We start from the raw sequence: 27,595 nt of genomic DNA on the forward strand, positions 1-27,595 counted from the left end.
CCAGTGCACGATCCTATGGCACCTCAGTAGGTGGTTGAACAGATTAGTCGTGTAGCCGTTGTTTTTTATTTCACATTTACATATTCTACAAACAGCAACTGACTTATTAAAAACTCCTCCGTCTTTATAAAAGCCAGTGTTTCCATACACTTGACTGAAATCATGGCTGAGAAATTTCTTTCTTTCCTCTGCCATCCGCAATGCTGTGTTGTTGCTGAAATTCGTGATTCTGCCGGCGCGTACTACTGACGTTGCAGACTTAGGCGAGTAAAATTTTACGTGTCTAAAAGGGCCAAAAACACCCAATCTCTCAAGTTTGCCGTGCTCAAATCCAATGTACGTTTTCACAGGAAGGATGTAATCAATTCTTTACCATTTGAAACGATTTATATTCGATATATGTCATTCGGAAGGCCTATTTGCCAAGCACAGATCGATGCATTTGAATCGTAGGACTAGAAATCGGTTCATCGATCTATAGCTGAATCGTCACACCCCTAATGCAGATCTTATCAAAGGTTTATTTTCTGAATCCAGATCCTGTTGGATATTAGTTTTTACTCAAAGATGAACTACATTTACCATGCACTCATACATCCATATAATCATACATTCTATGATCAGTGGCAAAGTCACCATTAAATCTATGCATGTCCTTCTTGCTTCTCTGAAAGTATTTATATTTTACAATGTGAGTTAAATGCTGCGTTATGTCTATTAACTGTTTTTGAGCAAAGAGAAAGATTTTTTTCCACCCCAAAATTTACAGCTGATACAAAAATAACTACATTAATGATCAGAAAATTGGACTGAACCACTTAAAAAGCAGTCACCATTGCAATGTCTTTGTGTTGATAGAAAGAGGAGCTTCAGGTGTATGAGAAGTACTGTCAGAATAAACCTCGCTCTGAAGTCCTGTGGAGACAGTGTGGAGATAGCCTCTTCTTCCAGGTAACATACACACATACTCACACACATAATTCTTGTACTTAATGCAGGTTTGGCATGAGATGATGGGAAGGGTCAGAGTTGAGTATTCTTCTTATTCTTTTTTATTTAAGACTGAAGTATTTAGTGAGCACGTCATCTGCTGTCATCCACATGGGACAGGTGTTTATCATGTGTCTCTTCCTGATGGAATATTTGGTGCTTGTGACAACAGGAATGCCAGAAGAAGTTGGACCACAAATTATCGCTGGATGCCTACCTACTAAAGCCTGTACAGAGGATCACCAAATACCAACTCATGCTCAAGGCAAATCCCTGCACACACACACACGCACACACATGCACACACACACACACACACACACACACACACACACACACACATACACACTCTTAGCACCAAGCTTATGACCGGACGTCCTTGGGACATCACAAGTTTGATACAACTGTTTATTATTTCTGCCCTTCATAAAAATCTTCATTCCCTCCCTCTGGTCTTCCAGGAGATGTTAAAGTGCAATAAGGGTGAGGGGACGGCCGAGCTGGAGGAGGCTTTAGCCACTGTGCTGGACATCATCAAGTCTGTGAATGACTCCATGCACCAGATAGCTATCACTGGCTTTGAGGTCAGTATGTGTATTTTCGCATTCCTGACATCTATCCCTGCCACATATTCATGGTCACATCAATACACCACCTCACATCTTATTAAAAATCTATTTTGTCTTCTACTCTGGCTTCTTTCCACCGTCCAAAGACATGCAATTGGGGACTAGGCTAACTGGATACTCTAAATTGACTGTAGGTGTGACTGTGAGTGTGAATGGTTTTCTGTCTCTATGTGTTGGCCCTGTGATGGACTGGTGACCTGTCCAGGGTGAACCCCGCCTCTCGCCCATAGCCGCTGGGATAGGCTCCAGCCCCCCCCCCCCCCCCCCCCACGACCCTTAACAGGAATAAGAGGAAGAAAATGGATGGATTTTGACTTCTTGAAGAAAATCGATGCAGTTATCACAAAACAATATGTCCCTGCAATCACACATCCTGTCTACACTCCCCTATAGAATCCCGCTACCTGCCTTAAGCATTCCGTTTACCAAATAAACTTCTAAATAAAATTCTAAACTGAAAGAAATAACAAACATATCTTCACGAAGTAGTTGCATCTGTCAAATGCGCAGCATTGTGAAGGACTGCAGCAGCACCAAACACTGAGCAATAATTTTACCAACAGTAAGAGTGAAACCCTTGATACTCAATTCACAATCTCCTGTCAGCTAACAGCAAATACATAGATCATAAACAGTTTAATTTAGAGCATGACAAGGACATCAGCTGGTTGTGAAGGAATGTTGTGTGATGAAGGAATTCATCAGACACAAGAAACAGGCTGGAGACTCAGAGTTGGCTTACACTACACAATTTACTTGTCATCCACAACAGATGTACAAGGTTCGCTGTGAAATGAGGTTGAATCAGCTCCCCCGGAACAATTGTGTCCAACCCCCTCTAAGCAGTCACAATGTCAGGCACTACCAGTAATACCGAATTAGAACATTCTGCACAGATGTGACCTTCACGTAGTCTAAATACAGCTACACATCTTGACAACGCAGGCGCAGTGAGTGTCAGCTTTACTATCAGTAAGTGTTCTGACTACAAATTTACAATTATGATAGAAGTACGACAGGCACCACAGGTTCATTCCCCGAACCAACTCAATACCCTGGGGTCAGGGCAGCTTTTAACCTTAACAGACGAGTTATGAGGATGAGGTACAAGAAAGTTCAAACAGAGGAGACCAGATGAAATTCCATTATGGGTCAATGTTATTTCACTGATATATCAATATTTGCATTTTTTTTCATACAATTTGTGTTTTACATAACAAGATGCAGGAAACCATTTGTTCATTATTTTTCCTGCAGAGCATTTCCAGTTTAGACCTCTGTCTCCATCCAGGCATGTTATGGTTCACAGCAGAAGAAACAGGATTCCTACATTCAAAGGAGTTTTGCGAATAATTTCATTTTTGACCATCAAACTGAAACTGATGTGATTGGAGTTCAGTGTACTGAAATGAAGGTTCATCTGGCTTAATAGAATTTAGTTGACAGAACATCAGATTTCATGTTATTTACAAGAATACAAGAACGTTTTACCCCACTAAATTGATGCTAGTGTTGTGGTTGGCTCTGTTTATGGATTAAGACATAACAAGAGACAATCCAGCATGTAGGGAACAGAGAGAGTAAAGGCCCCAAAGGCCCCACCATTGAAACAGCCAATGCTGTAAGAATGTGTGTGTGTGTGTGTGTTTGTGGGGGGACGCTGATGTAGGGCAGGACTAGGTTTAGTCTCCTCCATTTGTACAGGTAGATTTTGTCTTCATGGCCCTACTCAAACTCTTCTTCTTTCAGTAGTACAAAGCAACTCCTGACACAATCTCAAACACTACAAACAACATACAGCATTAAATATGACAAGGATAAAGATAAAATGATAAAGTGCTCAAAATGTTAAATCAGAATGTTAAATATGTAATATATACCAATAAAAACAGAAAAGTAATCTAAAAAAATATGAATAAATTGATCATAAATACAGGCTCCAAAATAACCTTTTGCAGCAACCATTTTGCAAAATTTCTATAGCTTTTTGACCAGTGTGATGGCAGCTGGAACAAAGCTTCTTTCTCAAGCTTTGGTTTTATCCCTCGTTTAAAGTGGGGTGGTGTTGAATGACTCAAATGCAGACAAGGAAGCTGGCAACGCTTGACAGAACTCAACTATTTATATACTGTAGAAGAAAAAGAAAAAAATTCCCAGCGGATTCTATGTTTGTATGTATGACTTGCTCTTTTAACATTTATGTCACAGATAAGGAACACAGTGCCTGTTAGCTGTGACATAATCGCCATGTATCACAACCAATCATGACATATTACTTAGATATAAATATTTTATGTCCATGTTCCCATGTTGAGCAGCACCTGAAACTCAGCTACAGAGAATTCGTAAACCTAAACCCTCTCAGGCGGTTAATATAGCACCCTAGTTTGGGAAGTTGTGGTTACCCGTAATGAAGCCTTTGAAGTCTACACAATCTGCTTGACTACACAGTGTGCAAGAATGGACCCAGAGTCTGTGCATCTGATGTGGCCACCTGAATTACTGATGTTTATCTTGCATTTCATCTGTCAAGACAAAGAATGAGTCAAGATAAGTGTGATCAAAGACAGTCTCTTATGGCACCATCAGAGCGGCCAACCATGGTGCCCAGCTGGTGGAGGATGCCACTTAAATCTGGGAATCTGTGATTTAGTGTCTCTGTGGACAAGTCATTTGGATCCTTTTCCTTGCTGCATCTCCTGGTCCCAAAAGCTTCTTGTTTGAGACAAAATGGACAGATGAAATCCAACAACAACAACAGAAAAGTTCATTTGGATGTGTCATTTATTCTCCTCTGGAGATTAGATGATGAGTGTTATTTGTTTTTAGTGTGGTGGTGTGAGTAGAAGACCTAATGCAAGTTTGTTACATGGTGCCTTTGGACCGAGAAAGAGGGAAAATATTACAATAGCTGGTGGGAGGAGGATGATGTGAGGGTAGGCTGAATTTCCAGAGGTGGTTGCTATTGAAGCACTGAAAGCCTCAGCTCAGGAGTAAGAAGTTAGGGCCTACACTACATCTGGGTAAAATAGACCTTGGTTCAGGGGTAACAAGTTGGACTGAGGCCTAAGCTCAGGAGTTATGGGTGAGTGCGAAGACTTGGGTTAAACAGCTTGAGGCCTTGGAAAAAGGAAGAATGCAAAGTAAGAATGCAAAAAGTGGGAATACAGGGAGACCCAGAGGAAGTTGTTCAAGCACAATTAAAACAAGTCAGAACTTCCAATGAACTGGCCGCGATGATGCCATCACACCGTGAAGAAAAAATACATTCATGTGAAATGACATTTTAGGGTTCATTTTCATTGAGGTTGTGTGTGTGTGTGTGTGTGTGTGTGTGTGTGTGTGTGTGTGTGTGTGTGTGTGTTTTCTTCTTCACAGGGAAACCTGAGTGAGCTAGGAAAGCTGCTGATGCAGGGATCCTTCAACGTGTGGACAGACCACAAGAAAGGCCACAGCAAGGTAGGGTCCCAATCAGTAGAATAATCTGGAATATAATCTCACTGTTACATAGAACCACTCAAGTGTGTTTGTCTGCTTGACTTCTAATTAGATGCTTGACATTTGTGTGTGTGTGTGTGTGTGTGTGTGTGTGTGTGTGTGTGTGTGTGTGTGTGTGTGTGTGTGTGTGTTTGAGCCAGTGGGTTTGTTGTGTGTATCTGCATGCATGCACTTGTTAACCATTTCTCATCCTCTGCTTCCCAGCCTTCCTATGTCCTGTACTTGTATACTTGTCCTTGAGGTATTTCTATTTTTAAGGATAACATTCACCTATAATCAGTGACAGAATGTAAAAGAAAGGCAGCTTTAGTCAACTTTAACAGATCAATGAAAAGGACCTCTATGTGGAATGACCACTTCTTAGTACCACAAATGTGATAGTGGCACAAGGCTGGCACTCAGAAACAAACACAATATGAACACAAGTCTGTGTTATGTTTAATCATCAGTCCAAGGTAGACATGTTTTTGTCCCTGAAACATGCTGCTTAACATTCATTTGTGTAGGGGAGGCAACTCTGTGGTCAGACTTTTGACCTGTCTTTGGTTGTGTCATCCATCATAATGGAGCTCGCATGTTCATTATGATTATCCACCTGTGACTGGAACTTCAGGACTGAACACTCTGAAGCAGAGCATCATGGGTAGCAAACTGGTGCAGACATTACGTTTTTATAACCAGCGTGGTTTATTCATGAGATGACTTGATTTGAGTGAGCTTTCAAATGTGGCATCCTTCCAACTCAAGTAAAGTCTCAAACCTGATCCCATTCTCCATTTATGTGGGAGAAATATTTCCAGATTGAGCAGCACTGATATAAATCTAGTGATACTCTTTTCAGAAATAAACAGGCATGAAGCAAACACTGTTCTCATTTGTATCTCAATCAAAGACAATGAGAGTACTTCTCCAGCTGTCATCATCATTGAAATGGCTTATGGTGAAATGACAGCACAGCTGGTGTGAAAATGTTTATTCTCTTCAATCAAGGAAAGATGGTCAAAATGGAGAGAGAATTCGGGAAGCATGTGGTCTACATGGGATCATTCCCTGTTTGACCCAGATGGCCTAAGTTGTATTGATGAACATGATTCTGAGTCTTTGAGGGCAGATGTAACTTACGTGTGTGTTACTGGTTTCCTGACTTCAGGTGAAGGACTTGGCCAGGTTCAAGCCCATGCAGAGACATCTTTTCCTTTATGACAAGATGCTGCTGTTCTGTAAAAGACGAGAGGAGACCACAGAGGGACACGAGAAGAGCCCGTCCTACAGTTTCAAGCACTCCCTCAAGGTCCAGCCTGTGTGTGTGTGTGTGTGTGTGTGTGTGTGTGTGTGTGTGTGTGTGAATGTGTGTGTATTTGTTTGCAGACAAGATGTTGTGTGTACTTGACTCAGCTTACAAACATCCGAGTGCAATGATTCTGTTTACTGTCTCGTTGCATGGGATTCAACATGAGTGCATTAAACTGAAAGGTTTCTAATATTCTTCTTCAACCTCCCCTGCACGACTGTAGCCACAACCTCCATAATAAACATGGCAGTAACTAGAAAGCACTTAGAGAGCTTGGGTCCTAATTAAATCTGCCAGCAATGATGGGTGAATCCTCACACTGCCACATATGTCCTAGTTTGTTTGTGTGCTCAATAGAGTGAGAGGGGGGTGGAACATATGGGGATTTTGCATGAAGGAACAAATGAGTGCTGCACTCTTTCACAAATATCACCTCCTGCATCCACAAGGTGGCACTAGAGGACACCCACTTACGATACATTTTTCAGTGGTGGCAGAGGTGAAGGTTCTGCCTGAGGAACTTTATCGTCTCAGATATTTTATTACAAGGCTTTCTTACACTATTTTATTTTTTACATTTTCTTTTATTCTCTGGTGCAGACTGTACTTTTTGTCTTGGCACTGCAGTTGCTGCTCCATAAAGTTTTAAATGCAGCCATTTTATTGTATTGTTTTTCTTTGGTGTTTTATTTCAGGATCTTAATCCTGCATCGTTTTAGGGTCCACCCCCCTTTTCTAACTGCCTGAGACTTTATGCTCACATGGCTGTCTATTATTGTATATTTTCTTCATTATAATAATTATTTTTATTAGTAGTAGTAGTAGTAGTAGTAGTAGCAGTAGTAGTACTATCATTGTGGTATTATTATTATTGTTATGTGTGTGTGTGTGATGTACACTATGTGCTAGTCAATACATTCATTGTTTACATTTGCAGTTGTTTTATCACAATTACTTGAGTTCAGCTTTTGTCAACAGTAAGTCTGTCCTCTTTGTTTTATATAATAGTCCTTACTTTGTTGAGAAACAAATATCACACAAGGGAAAGTGTGTATGGTTTGTTGTGCTGCTTTTTTCCTTACAAGCATTGTAGTGAACCAAACAGTGATAAGTGCTGCATGTGTGCGTGTCCTCCACTGTGTCTCTGCAGATGAGCTCTGTGGGAATCACAGAGAACGTCAAAGGAGACAGCAAGAAGTTTGAGGTGTGGTACAACGGCAGAGAGGAGGTCTACATCATCCAGGTACGAGCTTGTGGTTAACGCTGTCTTTGATGGGCTCTGATGTCTGGCTATGCATGTACATTTGTAATGTAATTCATTGTCATCTGAAGGAGAATTATATTTAATTAAAATGTAAATTATCATTATCATTATCAGCTTGACATGGATATGCGCATTTTGAAAAATATTTTGATAGAACAGAACTGTTACATGAATCCAACCATTCAAACTGGAATTGTTGGGAAGCCTCCTGCCTTCCTCTTGGTGGCAGTGTTGCACCATGTTGCCCCTGTAGCTCCCTTTGAACACATGCACGGACGTATACTACCCCCCACACACACACACACACACACAAACACACACACACTAGTGTTGTAGTGCAAGGAGGCTTTTGCTGTTGTTAGAACTGTTACTTGATGAGTGCGAGCATGTGTGTGTGTGTGTGTGTGTGTGTGTGTGTGTGTTGTTGTGTGTTCCTCAGGCTCCTTCAATGGATGTAAAGAATATGTGGGTGTCAGAGATTCGAAAAGTTCTTACAGGGCAGCTAGAAGCATGCAGAGGTATGCCCGCCCACACACACACACACACACGCACGCACGCATGCACACACACACACACACACACAGGTTATGAAATGGTCTTACACACTGGAAGTAAAGGCTGATGGCTGTTTGTACTCTCTTTCTTTCTAAAACAGTAAAATCTTTGTCAGCCTGGATGAGTGACAGCACAAATTTTGCGAGGAAGGTGTTGTCTTTCTCACCAGATATTCTGTCGCTGCTGCTGTTTCATTGCATCTGCAATGTCAATTTACCAGATGTTTTGTTACTGTGCATCTGACTGGAAAGGATTTATTTGTCAAAGTATTTAAACCTTGAACTTGTCTGACTTTCTAACCCTACAGCTAAGCCATTATTTTCATCTGCAATCAGTCCATTCTATCTTTTATCATTATAATATTCTCATCAGCACCAGTATCTCTCACCACATCATGGAGAAAACCATCACTGTCACCTTGTCCAACCTGCCAATAAATGTCCTCTTTCTTATATTCTATGGGAACTGAAAACAGAAGGCCAATTAGGTTCAAATGTGTTGAAGAGTGTCGTGCAGAAGGTGCATTGCAGAACCAAAACTGGAGAATAGACCCTAACCCTAACTCTACATGAAAACACAAGCTATCATGAGATAGTGGTCCTAACTGTCCAATAGGCAGTCTCTCGCCATATCCCTCTGGTCAGGGTGTGTTTTACTGCTGTTAAATCCCATTTCTAACAGGATGATATTTTTATCTCCCTTTCTAAAGGATTTCTCATGGATTGGGAACAAACATTTGTTTGGCTTTACTGCTCCTTCTGTTCTATATCAATATAAATAGGGTCTGTGATATGATCATTTATTATCTTAATGCTGACAAGATTAGAGGCTTACAGGTGTGACTTTAGGCCACATTACATACATACATGCATACATACAAACATACACAGAAATAATGGTTAATTTTCAAATGAAATGTTTACACGCACGCACGCACGCACACACACTTGCTTCTGTGTATCCACTAGCTTCTGTCCCCTCACACTTGCTCACTCTTGATTTCCATCTCTCTCTCTGTACCAGTCAGTTCCACTCTGTGGTCCTGACTGACAGGAAAACCACCTTCCAAGAGACCCACACTCTGCTTGACTGACAATCTGTGCGTGTGTGTGTGTGTGTGTGGGTGTGTGTGTGGGTGCGTGTGTGTGTTTATGTGTATGTGTCTGTGTGTGTGTGTGTGTGTGTGTGTGTGTGTGTGGGTGCGTGTGTGTGTTTATGTGTATGTGTCTGTGTGTGTGAGCAGACTGACTAATGACGCAGCAGCCTTGTCATGAAGTTTGGAGAGTAGAGAATGTAGAAAAGTCTGACAGTCCATCGAGTGTGTATGTGTGTGTGAGAGAGAGAGAGAGATTTACACCTCTGTGAAGCACATGGAGAGAAAAAAAAAAGAGAAATTGGTCCGGGAAAAGAGGGGGGAGGAGATTGAAAGCGATGGGAGAGAGGAAAGCAGGGCAGTGGAATGATGAGTTGTGAGACACAAAGAGACACAAAGAGAGTGAAAGACAGGGAGAAGTTGGTTGTGGAGATGAAACGTGGGGAGCAAAGGAAGACTTGAAGGGATGAACAAGGGAATAGGAGAGAGAGAGAGAGAAGCAAGAGGAGATGGACAGTTGAGATAAGAGTGATGTCAGAACACACACAAATTTAGAGTTTTTCCTTGATCTTATTCCCAGGTCAAGACGGAATTTTAATGCTCTCAAGTCCATCGGCAATGACACAATGACAATGACCTTGTTTGTGGGGGCTGAAAATCTGGTGTGTTTGATAAACTTACTGAATCATTGTGGTATGTTAAAAAACAGTGTCCTTAACACAGAAGAGGTCAGCCTGTAAACATGATGGAGGTTTACATCAATAACCATTTGAGCCAGTTAGAGAAAAGAGACTGTAGGGACTCAAACTTAATAAAGACAGTCCCTTGGTAGGAAGATCTGTATATGCAACCTTGAAATGGTGGGAAGAAGAACGGGCACATTTTTGTCACATCCACATTAATAAGGTGACAGAGAGCCAGCCAGGATTGACTCATGTGGAGAGAATGATGCCAACATTTTTCAAAATGTAAAGTTCTCTTTCCAGATTGCTGTCAGCGGCACACAACTCAGTATGATCAACCACTATGAATAAAACATGTACGGATCCATGATGAAAACATATATCGTTGGAGCAGAATACAAAATTTGGAGCATGTGGAATGACTGCTGCATCCGCATTTCTGCGACAGGTTCATTGGTTGCTCTGAACAGGAGGTGACATGCCAGATCATTCACAGAGCTTTCTATTTCACTTGTGTGAGCTACTGGATGCATTTGGCCAAGGCTGTACCTTGCTGTCTGCAGCTATTTTACAAGATTCTTCTCTAGAGATTTCGTCTCACACAGCAGAATCTTGTGGCAAGCCCGATTTGTTAACGCTGCATTTATGAGGCCGCTTGTTTAGATATGGCTTGATATCCCCAGTCACTTCCGTATTCGGATGTTTGAGGCTGAGTGACTTCCACGAGGCCAGTAAAAGCAGCTAACTGAATTGATGCAGCAGTTTGGGAGGTTTTACGCATGGAAATAACTCTAAATAATGTTCAAATGGAAAGAGAAGTTCTTGTCGTAAAAGCTGTCATCCTGGCACCGCTCTGGAGGTCACACGCTGAAACCCAGGACCTTCACAGCTCAGGAGAAAAATGGGGGATTAGACAGTTTTGTATCCCATCCTGTCAGGTCTTCGTCTATGATTTAATGTCTTGACCTGTGTAATAAGAGTTCCCCTTTACAGTGATTTCCCGACTCATTGATATTTTCTAAGCAACCATCTCCCTTCCTGTGATAATCATGAAGACCTGACTGGTCCCATTCGGTTTTTTGCTATCTACTTGTCGTCTGAGCATTGAATGGACTGTTACATGCACATACATATATGTTAATGTTATTATGTGCTGATCTATTGGTCTGTGGCTTTATTTGATTTGATGTTTTCAAATGTGCTCTGTGTAAACAGTCTTGCTGCTTCAGTCCTAGCACTCAGGACTTCAGTACCAAGTCAATGCATAATTCTGTAAATATGCACCACACAATTCTTAAAGAAGCAATGACACAAATGGGCACCTAAAGAAACTTGGATGATCTAAGGAAACAAAGAAATTAGACACATATAATGTACATGAAGACAATCATGTTAAAGTCAATTCATACTTGAATTACAAAGAATACTTTAATGATAAATTATAATTTGAGTCAAATAATGATAACAGAAAAATGACTAAGAGTAAAATGTGATTGACCTTCCAGTATTTTGTATTCTCTCTACTTGTGAGAGTGGGAAGTGATTGTGGAAACAGGTGCCCTTGCTAGGAATTAGAGGTAACTAACTTGGCCATCTTAAGTACATGTCAACATGTGACGGAGCTGATGAACTGATAAGCAGATGTGTTGGACATTTTTTGTTTTTCATGTCTTTATTTGTAAAAGTTGCATTCAACAAGAAATAACAAGGGTTTAAAAAAAATAAAGCAAGCAAGCTTCATCTGAAGGTAAGTATTACAGACATGTGCTCTTCAGGGTTTGACAGAGAGAATAACAGTTACCTCAGGACCTTTTTACGAAGGAGGAAGTATGGGAAGTCTACTGGGACAAATAGTGCAGTTCTCAAAAGACACACTAAAGATTTAGACTTCAGCAATGTACTGAAGCAATGGCCACTTTTAATGAAGCTGTTGAGGGAAAAATAATCAAAGATTGGGATATCTTGGATTGGTGTACTGAAAACAGCTTCAAACACTTAAAATGAGTTATGTTTTTGCTTTTTTGTTTCTTCTCTGGGTGAATTATGACAATAGCAGAGCAACAAAGGCAGAGGTACTGTAACATACTGTGGCAGATTTTTCAACAAGCTTGACCAAGTAGATTTAACTACACAGAACGTATCCACACCTTCATCCAACCTTGCTCATAGAAATAGTCATGTGAAAGATCATTTGAAAAGTAGTGAAATGTTGAATCTCTCTTTCATTCACAGAAGCCAGCCAGCTCCACCAAAAGATCTCCGACAACATGTATGGAGCCCCAATAAGGTGAGGACCCAAATGAAAACCAACAAAAGAAGTTCCTGAACATCTGTTATCAGATAGGGACCAAAAGATAAAAACATAATGCATATAGAGATGATAAGATATTCTGCTTCATCCATGTCATTGAACCACACTGACACCAACCCCACTCCAACAGGAACATGCGTAAGATGGCGCTGAGACAGTCAGACTCGTCCAGTCCAGAGTCAGGCTTCAGGAGGACCAACCCCAGCCCCAATATGAGACAGAAGAGAGGTGAGAGCTCACGCATTAGTCCCACAGATCAACGTTGGACAATTTAAGTTTGTACACCAGGGCAAACATTCATTAGCTTTATAAGCTTCTGGAAAAGTTACATCAGATGATGGAATGTAAGCCTGTTTACAAGCATTCACATGAGGTGAAATACACACACACACACACGCGTGCACGCACGCGCACGCACGCGCACACACGCACACACACATATCCAGGCATAGAATTTAATGACGACACATGCTTGACTAAAATTGATCTGAAGACTGTACTTGGCTTGTTATTCATGACTTGAGACTTTGAGCACACACCCTCTCTTGTCTCTCCTTGTCTCTCTTTCCCAAACAAATGCAGACACACCCACTCCTTTTCTGCAAAATACAAGCAGCCTTCTCTGAGCTTTTACCTTCTAGTCATTTCATCTACACTTCAGGTGTTGTCTGACTTTCTCCAATTAAAAGGAAACAAGCAATGACATGTAACTTGTTTGACCTTAGCAGTGACTTGCTTGATTCAACTTTCGGAGTTTTGGGACTATCTTGAGACTTGCTTGGGACTTGATAATAAGTGACTTATTTGTCACTTCACCTCTGGAATCTGGCCAAAAGCTCGCAGGGGCTTGCTGTACTACACACACACACACACACACACACACACACACACACACACACACACACACACACACACACACACACATAATATCACACAGTTGTCGACCACAGTTGGTTTTAAGATAACTGGTATGATTTCACGCCTGTGAGGAAGCTGTGTTTATCACCAAAAGTTGTTCAGTGTGTGTGTGTGTGTGTGTGTGTGTGTGTGTGTGTGTGTGTGTGTGTGTGTGTGTGTGTGTTGGGGGGGGGGGGGGTAGTACAGCATCCCTGCAGGTTTTGGCCAGATATTGCAGAGGTGAAAGTGAGAAGTAAGTCACTTATGTAAAATTCCTAACCAAGTCTCAAGCTTGTCAAAATATACCAAAGTTTGAATCAAGCAATTCAGAAGTCACTCTGAAGGTCAAACAGGTCACAAGTCATTGCTCAGTCAGTGTGTGCTTGTTTTTCATAATCCACCCTCATCTTCTACACTGTCTTTCCTTGACAGAGTGTAGAAGATGAGAGTGTCTTTCAAATACACCTGTACTCAAATCACCTCAAATGACCCACTAAAACAGGAGGAACTACTGTATGGACACAGCAGCAGAAGCCAAAAAGAGTTGTGTAGAGTGTGCAATGTATTCATGCACATAAATAACATGATTTGGCACTGAACAGGATGTTGTCCAGACAAGTTCCATCGTTGTTATGCATTTATACATCATATATTCTCTCAAAAATGTGAAAGTACCGTTCACATAGGCCATGCCAGCAGACAAACCTGAGCCAAACACATCCAGTATGGTTTGGTATCTGATTTTTCACATCCTTCCTCCCTACCTCCTACCCTCTGTCTCTTCCTCCTACTGAACAATTCTAAACTCATGTGTTGAACCAGTCAGAGATGTTGGGACAGCTAATTTAAAAAATACCAGCACAACCTCTTGTCTAAGTGCACTGTAGAGGACATAGACAGTCACCCCTCAAAAATGATGGCACAGTTTGGGTTGAGTGGATGCTGTAATAAGAGTTTCTGCTTCCTTGCTATCTGCAACTGATGACTAACAGACACACGCACTCATGCGCGCATTCATGTGTGCACACGCGCACACAGGCAGGCACGCACACATCCAACCATGTGTCAGCTAGTCTGCTTGCACTCACCCATGTGTGATGCTGCAGCCTATTAGTGTCAAGGGTGTTTGTTAGTCTGATGAACAAAATGAGATTTAATTTTCATTTACACCAGGTGCTAAATTGCTTTGCGTCTGTATATGCAATGTCCAGCGTAAAAAGTTTTGCTAACGAGCATTTATCAGTATCACGACTACAACTAGAGGTGATGAATTCATTTTTTCACAACTACAAATGGTCAGACAGTGTAGTATTTGTAAGTATAATCTTTAGAGTGCTGTTTGTTTATGCATATGATGACAGGCATGAGACAAATCCATAAATTGTGATACAAACAATAAGTTATCATCTCAAACAGGGTTGATTTCGTTGGAAGGTCATGATGAAAAATTACTTCAGACAGCAAGTTTGAGACGACAGAAGCATAACAGGACACCTCCAACATTGGAATTTTGACTGTGAAGTCCAAGTCTCACCACTGTAGAAACAAGGTCACAAGTCTGAAGTCTCTAGTAGTTCAGTTGTTACTGATTCTGATTAAATGATTGAAAGACATGGATTTATGTGAGAATATCTAGGGGAGGCTTGAGACTTTGGTAGCTGAGGTACAAAGGGACATAGCCAGCCTCCTATATTCTATTAGATGTATGTATAAAATCACAATGTCGCTCGATCATTTTCCTTTTCTCATCATCAAAACGTCTCTTGGATTCCTGCTCCCCCTCCTGCCTTAATGCCCTCTGTGTCAGTGTGATAATGATAGCAGCGGTAATGTGAGCAGTTAAAGAGCTAATCCCACCACAGGGCTCACACTCATGACTGTCCTTGAAACGCAAATCTCTCAGAAAGATGCACCATGTCATCCTACTCCAAAGGAAGATCAGACAAATGTGGTGCATAACAGCTTTGCTGTTTTGTTGCTGGGACTGGATTTAGGATCCTCCACCATCCTCATTACAGAAGGGAAATCCAAAACATTACTCTAACAATTCTTCCTATTCGCAGAGGAGACTAAAGTAGATGAGATGAAATCCAGATCGCCTCACTGACACTGCAGTCTAACCTCAGTATAGCATTTATCGCTGCCACATCCAACAAGTCACACAACAAGAACGTCCCATCCCAGCAAATGAGACACATGAGTTTCTAATTGATAAGCCATGGCAGTGTCTATGCGACAAGAGACTTCCCTCACAAGGTCAAATCTGGGACCTGAATAAGGCAGCATCATGATGTTCATAAGGTTCAAATTTTACTGTGTGTAGTTTCAGTGGTTTGCATTTAGGGATTGGAAAATTGCAAGTGCGTCCCTGGTAGTTTGACTACAATCTCACATTACTCAGCAGACAAATTGGGCCCTTGCCATAAAGAATGTATATGCATGAAAAGACTGTGCATGCAGGCATTTCTTTCGGCCTTTATCTATAATTTCTACTTCCTGTTTGTTCTCACGTTAAAGCACTCTTGGCCACTTGCAAGTGTATACATACCAAAACCATCCATCTATTTTCTACCACTTATCCTGTTAAGGGTCACAGGGGGCTGGAGCCTATCTATCTCACATCTATTTCAGCAGCCGTCGGACGAAAGGCAGGGTTCACCCTGGACAGGTCACCAGTCCATCACAGGGCCAACATACAGAGACAAACAACCATTCACACTCACTACGGTCAATTTAGAGTATCAATCAGCCTCGTCCCCAAATTGATGTCTTTGGACTGTGGAGGAAGCTGGAGTACCAGAGAGAACCCACGCAGAAAAATCTAAACTAAAGCTAAACTGTTTTTTAAGGTGATCGTAACTTGTCATATACATGCATACATATGTGTGTGTGTGTGTTTATTTATATATATGTATATATATATTTATATATATGTATATATATATATATATATGTATATATATATATATCCATTCTAGCTGTTCTTTTAACTCCTGGTACTTCTCAACTGTCTTATGTTCCTTCCTCCTAATGTTGGCATCAACTGGTATTGCCACATCTATCACCACTGCCCTCTTCTGCTGTTTGTCCACCACTTCTATGTCCGTTTGGGTCACCAGTGACAGTTTGTCACAACAGTACCTTAGTCCTGTTGTTCTCGACCACTTTTGGTGGAATATCCCATTGGGATTTGGGTACCTCTAGTCCATACTGAGTACAGATGTTTTGGTGCACTATTCCCGCCACTTGGTTGTGCCTCTCCTTGTATGCTTTTGTGGCTAGCATCTTACACTTTGCTACTATGTGTTGGGCTAGGGTTAGCGCTTAGGACCTGCTCTTGTGCTGCCATGATGAGTGCCTGTGTGCTGTCTTTCAGTCCAGCATGTTCCAGCTATTGGTAGGTCTTCTCGATATCAGCCACTTCCTCAATCTGGCAGTCGCGCATGCCGTGTAGGGGCTTGTCCATCCACCTCTGCACCTCTCCCTTCCCGTTCTCTTTGGGTTTTAGCTGTCTGAGGCATTCACTGAGCAGCTCGTCCTGAGGGGCCACCTTCTTGATGTACTCTTGGATTTGTGATGTTTCATCCTGGACAGTGGCGCTGATGCTCACTAGTCCTTGTCCTCCCTCTTTCCGCTTAGTATACAGCCTCAGGATGCTGGACTTAGGGTGAAACCCTCCATGCATGTTGTGGAGCTTTCTGGTCTTGACATCTGTGGCTTCTAACTCCTCCTTTGCTTACGATCCCAGCAGGGTATCTGATGACTGGCAGTGCGTACATGTTGATGGCTTGGACGTTGTTCTTACGGTTCAGCTGACTTCTCAGTACTTGTCTTATTCTCTGAAGGTATTTGGTAGTGGTAAACTTCCTTGCTTCCCCCTTGTGGTTTCCATTGGCCTGTGGGATCCCAAGGTACTTGTACAGTAGCTGCTCTGGATATCACCTATATTCCCCTCTGGTAGATTGACCCCTTTCAGTTCCAATCATCTTGCGTCTTGTTGATACCATCCGGCCACATTTATCCAATTTAAATGACATACTTATATGTATATGTATGTGTGTGTATGTATGTATGTGTACACACACACACAAACACACACACACGCACATATATATGCATTAATCAATGCATTTCTTGCTGACATTTGACCTGTCAAACCTATAACCTTGTCTTCTAGAAGAACTGTTTACTTTGGGATGAACCAGATACTTGCCAAACGGGACTCTGCCCCCCTGTAAGATGCTGATCGCACAGCTGTCATAAACCAGTCCTGTTTTGAGTCCAGTTTCCAGGAGCAGCTGTCCTCTCTGTCACCTACGTATCACCTGTTTTCTATTGATGAAGACTCTTTTTATCTGTTTTGATAGAATATATGACTTCCTGCAGGGACACATTGACCAAATAACACTCCTGAGATTACAGTCCTTTCCAACATTCTCACAGACAGCTTGCAGGAATTCTTCCCATCAACCGTCTATATTACATTTACTTTTATTCCTGCAGAAAAGCTAACAGCTGTTCACCTGCTGATCATCATAAGGATTTTACATCATCTTGGGAGGTTTTTGTGCCCTGAATTGCTCATAAAAATGTATCATTTTGCCACTGACCTTCTTACCATTTAAGTAGTCTCCATGCTCTGCATCAGGACTCTGTGGGGTCCTGATCTGTTCATTCAGTGGACCGGAACACATTCAAGCTTTAGAAAACTAAAGAAATTGTGCTGATGTGAAATGTTAGAATATAACAGCTGAATCGGTAGACTCCCACTCTTAACATGGACATAACAAACATGACTCTTGCTAACTGCTCGACTAACTAGCACCCTTTTGCCTTCCACACTCAGTTGATGCTTCAGCCAGCCAATCAGGTCACTCGGCTGCTAACTCTAGGAAGCGCTTCACCCTGCAGGGTCTCTCCAACAGGAGGTCGCTTCCCGCAGGTAACAGCACATCATAGACCACCTTCATCCCCATTGTGTGTGCTTTGATTTCTTCATTGTTGACAGCAGAGTTTCCATTATCATCACTACCATCAGTCTTTTATAATCCAACAGCAGCAGTATACCTCTGTCCTTCCTCCTGTCACATGTTGTTCTCGCAAGTATACATGGGTTTGTCAGTAGTGACACAGCACATCTTCCATTGCTCCACTTTCTCTGCTTTTATTGTCCTGATCACTATCTACGTATGACAAGGAGCCTGTGATTTAAAAATGAGAGGGATGGAATGCAGCAGGGGATAGACAGATGGCCAGATGGGCTGAGAGAGAGAGTCCCTGCAGTAGATACAATTCTCTGGAGTAGCACTGCATTAAATGTCACACATTAATTTTCAAGCCCTCTTGACATTTGAAAGCATATTAACATTTTGGAGAAGGACCAGGCTTGATCACAGGTTCTGTTTTTTTTTCCTTTCAAATCACAAATCCACCTAATGAGACGATGAAGTGAAGTGTGTGTGTGTGTGTGTGTGTGTGCGCGCGTGTGCGTGCGTGTGCGTATGGCATCACAACACCACAGCCTCGGGAGGACAAAGTCTCCCATCCAATATGACAGTAATCTACAGTTAGTGACTCTCAACACTTCTTGCACAGATAGGACACGTGAAGCTTTTCAGCACCTTAGAGGGCAAAAAGCTTAGGTTACTACACAACTGTCAAGGTCATCAAGGGTTGAATTATACACTACATGAGCAGTGTCCCACGCTCTGGTAGGTTTATAATGTTGACCATCTGCTGGAGTTTCACTGCACCATACAATATTGGTTCAGGAAAGTACTTTTGGTTTCGAGGTACTTGATATTTGGTACCGTGTCCTATTACTGTAGAAAAATATATAGTACTAGCAAAAGCAAATGCAACCAGTCCAGTGGAGCTGGTACCATGTCCTGGAAAATGCTGCATTCTGGACCAAAATTATAGCATGATCTCACTTTGTGCAGAAATTATGTCAGGAGTTCTAATGAGGATCCCCCCCCCCCCACACACACACACACACACATTAGCACTGTGGTGGATGATGCTGCATGAGATGAAAATCAACGCTGAGGTGATGTCAGTGATGGCACTCTCTCTCTCTCTCGCTCTCTCTCTCTCTCTCTCTCTCTCTCTCTCTCTCTCTCTCTCTCTCTCTGCACTCCACTGCACTCTGTTTGGCCAATGGGCCAATGACTGAAGACCTGGACTGGACTGAAATGGGGTCCCTTGTGTCGTGGGATGTAGAGGCAGAACTGAGGTTTCAGCATCACACTGAGAAGGATCTGATCTGTTTAATGTGCAGGTTTACAAGGTTGTACAATCCAGTTGGCCTCAGTGTGGTCTCTAGGTGGCAGCCATGTTCAACATGGGAGATGTCCTTTAAGATCAGTGCAAGCTGCTCTACTTCTATGTTGCGCTGCTGTTGCATCAGCTAGAGTGAAAAGTCCAAGATGAAAAGTCACAGACATTCAAATGGTGAAGGCTGACAAATATGACTTCTTATTCTTTCTCCTGACTGTGTCATCTCAGTCTAATCTGACATTGGCTTTGACACCATTGAGCTCCAGTTGTACACGAGGACTACAACACTGGGCTACTTACAAAAGTTCCACTTCACATCAACACGATTTTACTCCTCTAATCTTATGATTGTCATTTGGCCTCTTTCTGTCTAGTTTGTATAAGGCCAGAGATGTACGTGTTTTAACTACACGTGTGCATGCGCATGACGGCTGCCGCATATATCTTCAGTCTGTTTGGAAAGTTGGTTTTGGACAACCTCAGAAATTAATGTTATGCAGAGAAGATGTAATACTTATATGAAGAGTTGGTCAGTGTATTGACAGTGTGGATGTTACAACAGTGGTGAAAGTTTTCAGACAGGCCAAGTCTAAAATTACCTGCATCAATACAATGTATCATTGTTGCTGCACAGTGACAAATGCTTGTCAGAATAGCTTGCATGAGATCGATACTCTTTTACAAATTGACATGAAAACTTACAAAACTAAAGTGAAACCATAAAGACCAAGCATGGCAAAAAAAAAATGCAGGAAAAGCTGACAAGGGATGGTGCAGATGATGAAGATGATTTTACATTTAGCTTCCGCTAGCTCAAATGCTTCATATTAAGATGCTTCTCAGTGTTAACAATCCTTCCTCATTCTTCTTCTGCTTTGGGGTTTTACAATAATCCAAATCCAAAAATTCTAACCCGGGTGTATCCTTTAATGGAATCCCCTAGTAACTCATGCTTATCATCATAAAGAAGAAAAGTAACAGATACTTTATAGTTTTACATCTTCTCATTGTAATAAAGCATTATCGGCCATATTCTTTAAAAGAATAGTTGTCTTTGGTGTTTGGATCAGGAAAAGTGAGTGGGATCATCTATTGTCACAGGACTACAGATTTTGTTTGGACAAGTGGTTGGTGGCTAGTTTGTAGTCGTGGTGCTGCTTGTCACATGATTTGAGGTCCTTTGTGAGTTGAAGAGTGTAGCGGAAGGTAATCCTGTCAACACTTACATCGCTGCTCTCAGCAGGGTGTCATTACTGATTTTTAGAGAAGGCATCAAGGCTGATGTATTTCATTTTCTTGAGTTTTTCATGATGTTTCTGAGCATGTGGTGTTTCCTTACAACAACCCATGATCATGTGACCAGAGTGCAACTTAGGCTTGTGAACTGGACAATAAATGATGGCAAATAAACCTTGAGGTTTTTTGTGTGTTTTTAAACATACTTTCATGATTTTGTCCACCCTACTTGTCTTCATTTGTGCGTCTATTGTTGGTTTCTGTGGTCTGCATTTTCAAGTCTCATATTTGATGGTTTCGATGTTGCGTTGCTGAGAATTTGGAGTCAATCTAACCTCCTCCTTGTTTCATTCTCTCTCTCTCTCTCTCTGACTCTCACTCTCTCTCTCTCTGACTCTCACTCTCTCTCTCTCTCTCTCTCTCTCTCTCTCTCTCTCTCTCTCTCCCCTCTCTTGCCCCTTCAACCTTTGTCCTTTTCCCTGCCTGCACATCCTTTCTCTCTCTATTCCACAATGCCTCTAATGTTCCCCTTCCTTGCCGAGCCATAGAGCCTGCTGCTAAGGAGGCAGAAGTCCCCCGCCGCTTCTCTCTCACCTCCTCTCTCGCCTCCTCTTCTTCCTCCTCCTTTGCTGCACGACGCACAAAAGGTACCATATCAGTTGTCTCTCTGCCTCCACATTTTACATTTTGTATATTTACTCATTTTCACACTCTCTTTTTCTATCCTGCTGATATTCAATACTATTACATGCTCACACACCATAAACCAATGAGTTTATATGCTTGATATGCTTCTGCAATGCTGAATAAAATGGTGGGTAAGTGAACTAAAATCTGTCTTGATTGTCACTTAAAAGTCTGAACTCTACCGTTCACAGATTTATACCGTGAGTTTCATGGTTTGTGCTTTCTTTCAAAAAAAAATTCCCCACTGGGAGAAATTTTTAAAATGTTTGATTATGCCTCCTCTATATACAGTACGTGTCTGTACATGTGCCTCTGTGCAGATGGCCACACTAAGTGCTCTTGCAATTCCATAATTATTATATTTGTGTCATAATGATTGCACAATCATATTCCCACTGCCTACTCAAAACAGACGTTGCAGCATATATGAGTAATTTAGAACAATTGCCAGGAGTGTTCAAACTGGAACTGAATAAGCTCTTTACTATCTCAATATTAATGGAAGAAAAATTAAAATATTCAGATATTTAAATTGTCCGTCATTGAGATAATTATGTAGTTATTGTGCTTTTTTCAAATAGCTTTTAAGGGAGAAACCTGCTGCAAAAGAGCCAGAAGAGACTCCTCAATAGCTTTGCAAGTTAAACCTCTACTTAAAGTCAAAACAATATTAAAGGGAAAAAGTGAGACATACATATTCTTTGTAAAAGTAAGGAAATATGAATTTTGATAAGCTGGCTTTTGGAACATAGGGTGACATTCAAACTAGCAGCACAAGTGCAATTTACTGTTGGAATACAAATGAGAAGTTCATTTCAACCAAGCCGAGGCAGGGCAGGGATTAAAACTGCCAGAGGAGAGCTACTGCTACGAGTTTTCTCTTTCCACTCACTCTGTTCTCTGCTGTTATTGTATTTCTTGTTCCTGCAGGCAGTCGAGGCTCGTTCAATAATGTAGTACAATAGATGAGAGCACTGCAGGTCACGCTGCCTCTGGAGAACTCAGAGGAGTTTAGGGGTGTGGCTGTGGCTTTTTGGCCTTTACTTCTCATCCACCTTGTGCACTAACATCAAGCAAAAATAAAATAGTAGACCCACATGTACAAGGGCAGCAATGTAACACGTATGCCACCAATAATTATGGTTCAAACCTGAAGCAGAACAATTCTATTGCTCTTCTGCTGTTCTTTGTTATTTTTCATATTATGCTGCTCAGTTGCCTGTTCATCTTGTATTTTTACTTTTACTTTTAAAAAAAACACATCTTTTAGACTGAGGATTGTCACTAAACGGTGTGTTACAGAGGAACACACTGAGCATTAACACTGCCAGAGAAGCCTTATAGAAGATCCACATTTCCATCACTTAATCCCTCCATCTGAAATAATGTTGGCTAGTTCTTGCAAATAAATCTGAAGAAGGGGGATAGAATTTGTGGGTTGGATAGTGTCTAATTAAGCCTCATGTTTCCATGTATTTCCCCTGGCCAGGTGCCCTCTCTGCTAGCATAAAGAACAAGAGACATGAGATCAAAAGTGATCCCACCCCATTTGGTTATGAAGGTACATGAAAGTTGTATCATGTTTTTGATGTGCAGTCTCAAAGCATGCAGGGCCTGTTAGCATGTTGCTAGCTGATGTAGTCAGACTTTTTTGTGGATGCGGTGTGCTGTTTCTGTATATGTGCATGAGTGTGTGTTTTTTTCAGTCCTGTTTCTTATTGAGGTGCATTATAATTGTGATATGAATGTAGCCAAGCCTCACACTAACTGGTCAGACACAGATGCGCATGCTTGGTCTGTGGGATGGTCAGTGGCCCCTGGATCCAACAAGCACTAAACTTTAGGTTAACTCCAAATGGATGCAGGATACACAAAGCAATGATCATGCACATTATGAATATGTGTTTAAAAGCAAAAATGTATCTGACCTGAGGGTTTTTTGCAGTGTCATAAGCTTAGGGCCACTGAACATGTGTTTGATGAGCTGGGTGCGAAAAAGTGCAGCAAAGAAAACAACCAGCAGAAGATTTTTTCTTTGATCCTTTCTGCATGGGAAGACTAAGTGCACTGCTCTTTTGTGTAATGGCTGAATGGTGGGGCTGGTTATTGATGTTGAATGACTATCCTGATGAAGAGGATGGTAAAAGAGTTTGGCTTTCCCCTATAGATACTTTACGTGGCGCAATTGCAACAGTGGGGAAACGTCAGAGTATGACTTGCAGTACTGCTACTGCCACTAGTGGCACATCAGCCGTCCCCAGATCCACCTCCCAACCAGGTAACCAGGACAGAGGAGAACGCTCCTACACCCCCTTCCCTGCTCTTCCTCCTGATTTACTTTGAGTTGTGTTTTGGTTTGCTTGTCATTTGGTGTTGGGTAGACTTTATTTAAACTCAGGCTTTTCAAGTGTTTTTGTCTATTTGTGTGCATCTTTTTCTCTAGCTATCTTAATAGAAATACAATTTCTGTTTACACTGAATAACAAAAAAGTGAATAACAAAGTATTTTCAGTCTCTACCTTCAATGTGACCCTTACAAAAATGTATCCCTGTGTGTTACATTTATGTTAGCACTGCTACAAAACTAAGGTTAATGTATAGTCTGGGGTTATCAGGTATAAAAGAAGTTGCTGACTGGTATCTCTGAGGTCCAAGTCAACCACGATGCAGGTCACATGCAGAAACCCTGACTTTCTACCTAAGAATGCATATTTTCTATCATGGAACTCTTGCTTCCTTTGCCCCCCACGGGGATGAATAGTTTTCTGAATCTCAATCTCAATCTTCTCAGTGAGGTTTTACCATCAAGTATTCTTGTGTGCTTCACCACGTCTCTGTCAGCAGTACCAGAAGGGTTATCTGTCTTTATGCTTTTGAGAACAATCTGGCAATGATAAGCTTGATTTGAAGTACTATAGGAGCAGAATCAACCAATTTTCACAACTTTATGGAACATAGTACTGAAAAGTGCAATGACATTGCATAGCACCCCCCCACCCCAGCCCCGAGTTTATGAAGGCATTCGAGTGGTTGATGTGCATATTGATTCCCCTCAGGCTGGACCCAGCGGCGACTTCCCTCCATGGACACAGAGGACTTTGAGACGATCCCTTCCAGTGGAGAGGAATCCTCCAATTCCTCTGAGGAGGAGAGCAGCAATAAAAATGTAGGTGAAGTTCAAGATTACAGCTCATAGTGTTTGAGAGCTCAGCTGGATATCACATAGAGCATCCCTGGGACATTTCTAGGATGATCGGGGAGGGGGGTGGTTGCACATTAGTCCAGGTCAAAGTAAAAAGTGACACTTTTTGCAGAATTTTCTCTCTCTGACGTATTCCAGGAGGTGAGTTGTTCGTGGAAATGGCAGTGTTAACATGACAATGTGCTCTCCAGAGTGGAATATAGAAAGTAGCAACAAAATGAGATGGCACACCTCACAATGCTTTGGGGGACAGGGAATTGCTGAAGTTGTGGCTAGTTATGCTCCACATGGAGGAAAACACTCGCATGCTTATGTCCATGGTGCCTTGATAACCATCTGAGTAAGATTAAGACTGCTTGTCAGATAGGAGGAGAAGTCCCACACCTAAGCAGCATTTTCTGGACAGACTTGCTGCAGACAGAGCACTGATCTTATTAGTTCAGGTGATTCTGTTGCCCCATAACACGTAGTTTGTAAAAACACATCTGTATCAGTATGGATCCATGATGCTGTTAAAGACATATTGCAGTAGCGTGAGATGGTCAGTGGCAATAACCAGCTTTCTGTACTGTGTGGCGATAACCAATAGTTGTTTTCTTTATTAATTATTTAGACCCCCAACTAGAGAAAATAGTTAGGTTTAAAAATACCACAATGATAGAAGTGAAGCAGAATAAAAGCTAAAGTTTTAAATTATTAAAAGACATGACACAAGTGGAGTTCAGTGCTGGGTTCCATCAGCTACATCAGGCTCCATCACTGTCCCTCAGCCTTCATCTCCTCTCATCTTTCACCTTCTCCTCCTCCTGGTTTCTACAAAATTCCCTCCCTCCGTCATCTAATTATGTCCGACATCTCATTAGCAGCGGTGTGCTGACAACAACTGACATGTCTTAAGAAACTAGGATTATAGCCACGCGGTTCTGCCGGGTCACCACATTTCTAATATAATCTCTACAAGATACATATTAATACTATGCATCTTACTCAGGCACAGAACCACACACACATGTTCAGTCTTACCGCTGAAGTGTGAACTACATTGTTTATGGAAATAGTTGCACTCCTTTAAAAGGGGCACCATCTAATTTAGGAGAAATTGAGAGAACTACTGTATATTAATCAATCTTCATCAATTCTCTGTAACAAGGATCACATACTCTGAGAACACACAGAAACCGAGATACACAGATCGACTATTGGGAGTTATTGCTACAATTATATGAAAGCTTTCTACAATATAAAAATGTTTATTATGAATTTAAGTGTTATTTATTTGAAACTATATGTGCTAATGTTGCTTACATTATTTCACTTCTTCACGACAGTGTGATCAATAACATATTCAGGATGATATCCTTGATCAGTGGGCTGCTGAGAGAATGTTCTATATTAATAATGCAAAAGGGAAGATAAATACTCACTAGTCCAGCTGATTAGTCGACACTTCATTTCCATTTTGATACAAATTAAAATAAATAGTTGAATAAAACAAAACATGACCCTTGTCATGAATCCAATGTATTTCTGTCCTATGGTGAATGGAGCATCGCAGGAATTCTAAACTAGCATAGATGCAAAAATCAAACCAAATGTCCCTTTCAGTTTAACAAACTGATTAAAATTTTAAAAATTTCTCCATAAATTAAAGTGAAAGTTAAAAATTTGCGCTTGCAGCAGTGAACTCTGAGTGGCCCAGTAACAGGCTGTCTGTGTATTGCTGGCACGAAGACAAGTCCTGGCCAGTACATCCTGTCCCGGGGGATGGGGTGCAAGTGAAGTGCAAGTGCGGTCGCTTGTGGATTATTGGTGCACCTGTCTGCATGTGCTGCAGCTGCGAGGGCAGGTTGTAATATAAACGTGGCATTTGGGGTTAAAAAAAAAAAAAAAAAACGCTCCAGCCAGACTGGCCATTCGGGGAACCTCCCGAATCTCCCCTACGACCACCGGGCCTTGACGTGCTGACCCCACCAAATCATCCAATGAAGAAATAACAGTTGAGGGCCACAAATAGGTGGCCTGTGGGCTGGATGCAGCTTTGGGGCTACCTATTGAGGATCACTACACTAAACAGAAGAGATGTTGCTTCCATGCTGAAAGTGAAAAGATGGTCAAGTAACAAGCTAGACCAGTGTGAATGAGCCACACTAGCCAGACTCACACACTCTTACAAGTATTCAGTCCTTCAAAGTGCCTCAGATGTCGAGACCAGACTCAACATGAGTTGATCATGTTGACTAGAACAAGAAAAGAGTCTCTTGGATTGGTGTGTGTGTGTGTGTGTGTGTGTGTGTGTGTGTGTGTGTGTGTGTGTGGAGGGGGGGGGGGGGTCCTGATGTCTCCTCTGTGTTTTTGTGACCCCAAAAGTCACTGAGTGCTTTCAGGCCAACCCCAGTCTACTCAGGTAACCTCAGTTTTCCTCCCAGCATTTAAGTGACTGGAGTTCGCTTGGTCCACTGTCTCCTCAGTCACACATGGTTTAATTGACGACCTTCATGGAAAGTGATTTAAGGGGCAGTTATCCTGTGGCCTTGAAGTCCACTTTCAGTACTGCTGCTGAATCCCATAGACATCATGGTTATAAAGTCTTTCCCTCGCTGTCCTGGCTGCACATTGGGTTCAGGTGCATGCTGTTCACCACTACCTTCAAAATGGAATTTGGCAAAGATGAATTCATTTGTGAACTCAAATCATTTTGTGTTTGACTCAAAAGCTCAAGCTGAAACTGACTGTGATCTACATCTTAACATAACTCTGATGTGCAACCACCACTCTTGGAATCACTGGTGATACAGAGCGGCATGCTGTATTGTGTTATAATGAAGCATATTAAAAAAATCAGGTTAGAATTTTTGATTTGGAAAATTATTTGATGAATTTCGATTAGCAACAGTGTCACAACTGAAGCAGGTGTTGAATTAGATTGTGGAAGTCAACAGAGTTAATTGGCTCTTTCCATCTAAAAACCAAGATTTAGGTT

At 41.6% G+C, this 27,595-nt stretch overlaps 1 protein-coding gene and 1 pseudogene across 12 annotated transcripts in view; one reads left to right on the forward strand and one right to left on the reverse strand.

Annotated features, from left to right (window-relative positions):
• The window catches only part of mcf2l2 (MCF.2 cell line derived transforming sequence-like 2), a 109,067-nt gene that overhangs the window by 69,223 nt on the left and 12,249 nt on the right, over window positions 1-27,595 (forward strand). For 7 of the 12 annotated variants that reach the window (XM_086225292.1, XM_086225295.1, XM_086225298.1 and 4 more), the window contains 14 exons: window positions 859-951; window positions 1,163-1,255; window positions 1,452-1,574; window positions 4,998-5,078; window positions 6,268-6,408; window positions 7,559-7,651; window positions 8,112-8,190; window positions 12,236-12,290; window positions 12,445-12,542; window positions 18,058-18,153; window positions 21,275-21,373; window positions 22,903-22,974; window positions 23,581-23,691; window positions 24,470-24,579. In XM_086225292.1, coding sequence (XP_086081418.1) covers window positions 859-951; window positions 1,163-1,255; window positions 1,452-1,574; window positions 4,998-5,078; window positions 6,268-6,408; window positions 7,559-7,651; window positions 8,112-8,190; window positions 12,236-12,290; window positions 12,445-12,542; window positions 18,058-18,153; window positions 21,275-21,373; window positions 22,903-22,974; window positions 23,581-23,691; window positions 24,470-24,579 — 1,344 coding nt within the window. Of the gene's footprint in view, window positions 1-858; window positions 952-1,162; window positions 1,256-1,451; window positions 1,575-4,997; window positions 5,079-6,267; window positions 6,409-7,558; window positions 7,652-8,111; window positions 8,191-12,235; window positions 12,291-12,444; window positions 12,543-18,057; window positions 18,154-21,274; window positions 21,886-22,902; window positions 22,975-23,580; window positions 23,692-24,469; window positions 24,580-27,595 lie in introns of those variants that run through there. The other 5 variants (XM_086225293.1, XM_086225300.1, XM_086225299.1 and 2 more) reach the window with 5 other exon arrangements.
• On the reverse strand, window positions 16,341-17,248 carry LOC147250407 (uncharacterized; annotated as a pseudogene).

Source organism: Aulostomus chinensis, chromosome 14, assembly GCF_037954235.1.
Source record: "Aulostomus chinensis isolate RoL2024-O1b breed Wild chromosome 14, RoL_Achi_v1.0, whole genome shotgun sequence".
In the NCBI taxonomy this organism is placed as follows: Eukaryota; Metazoa; Chordata; class Actinopteri; order Syngnathiformes; family Aulostomidae; genus Aulostomus; species Aulostomus chinensis.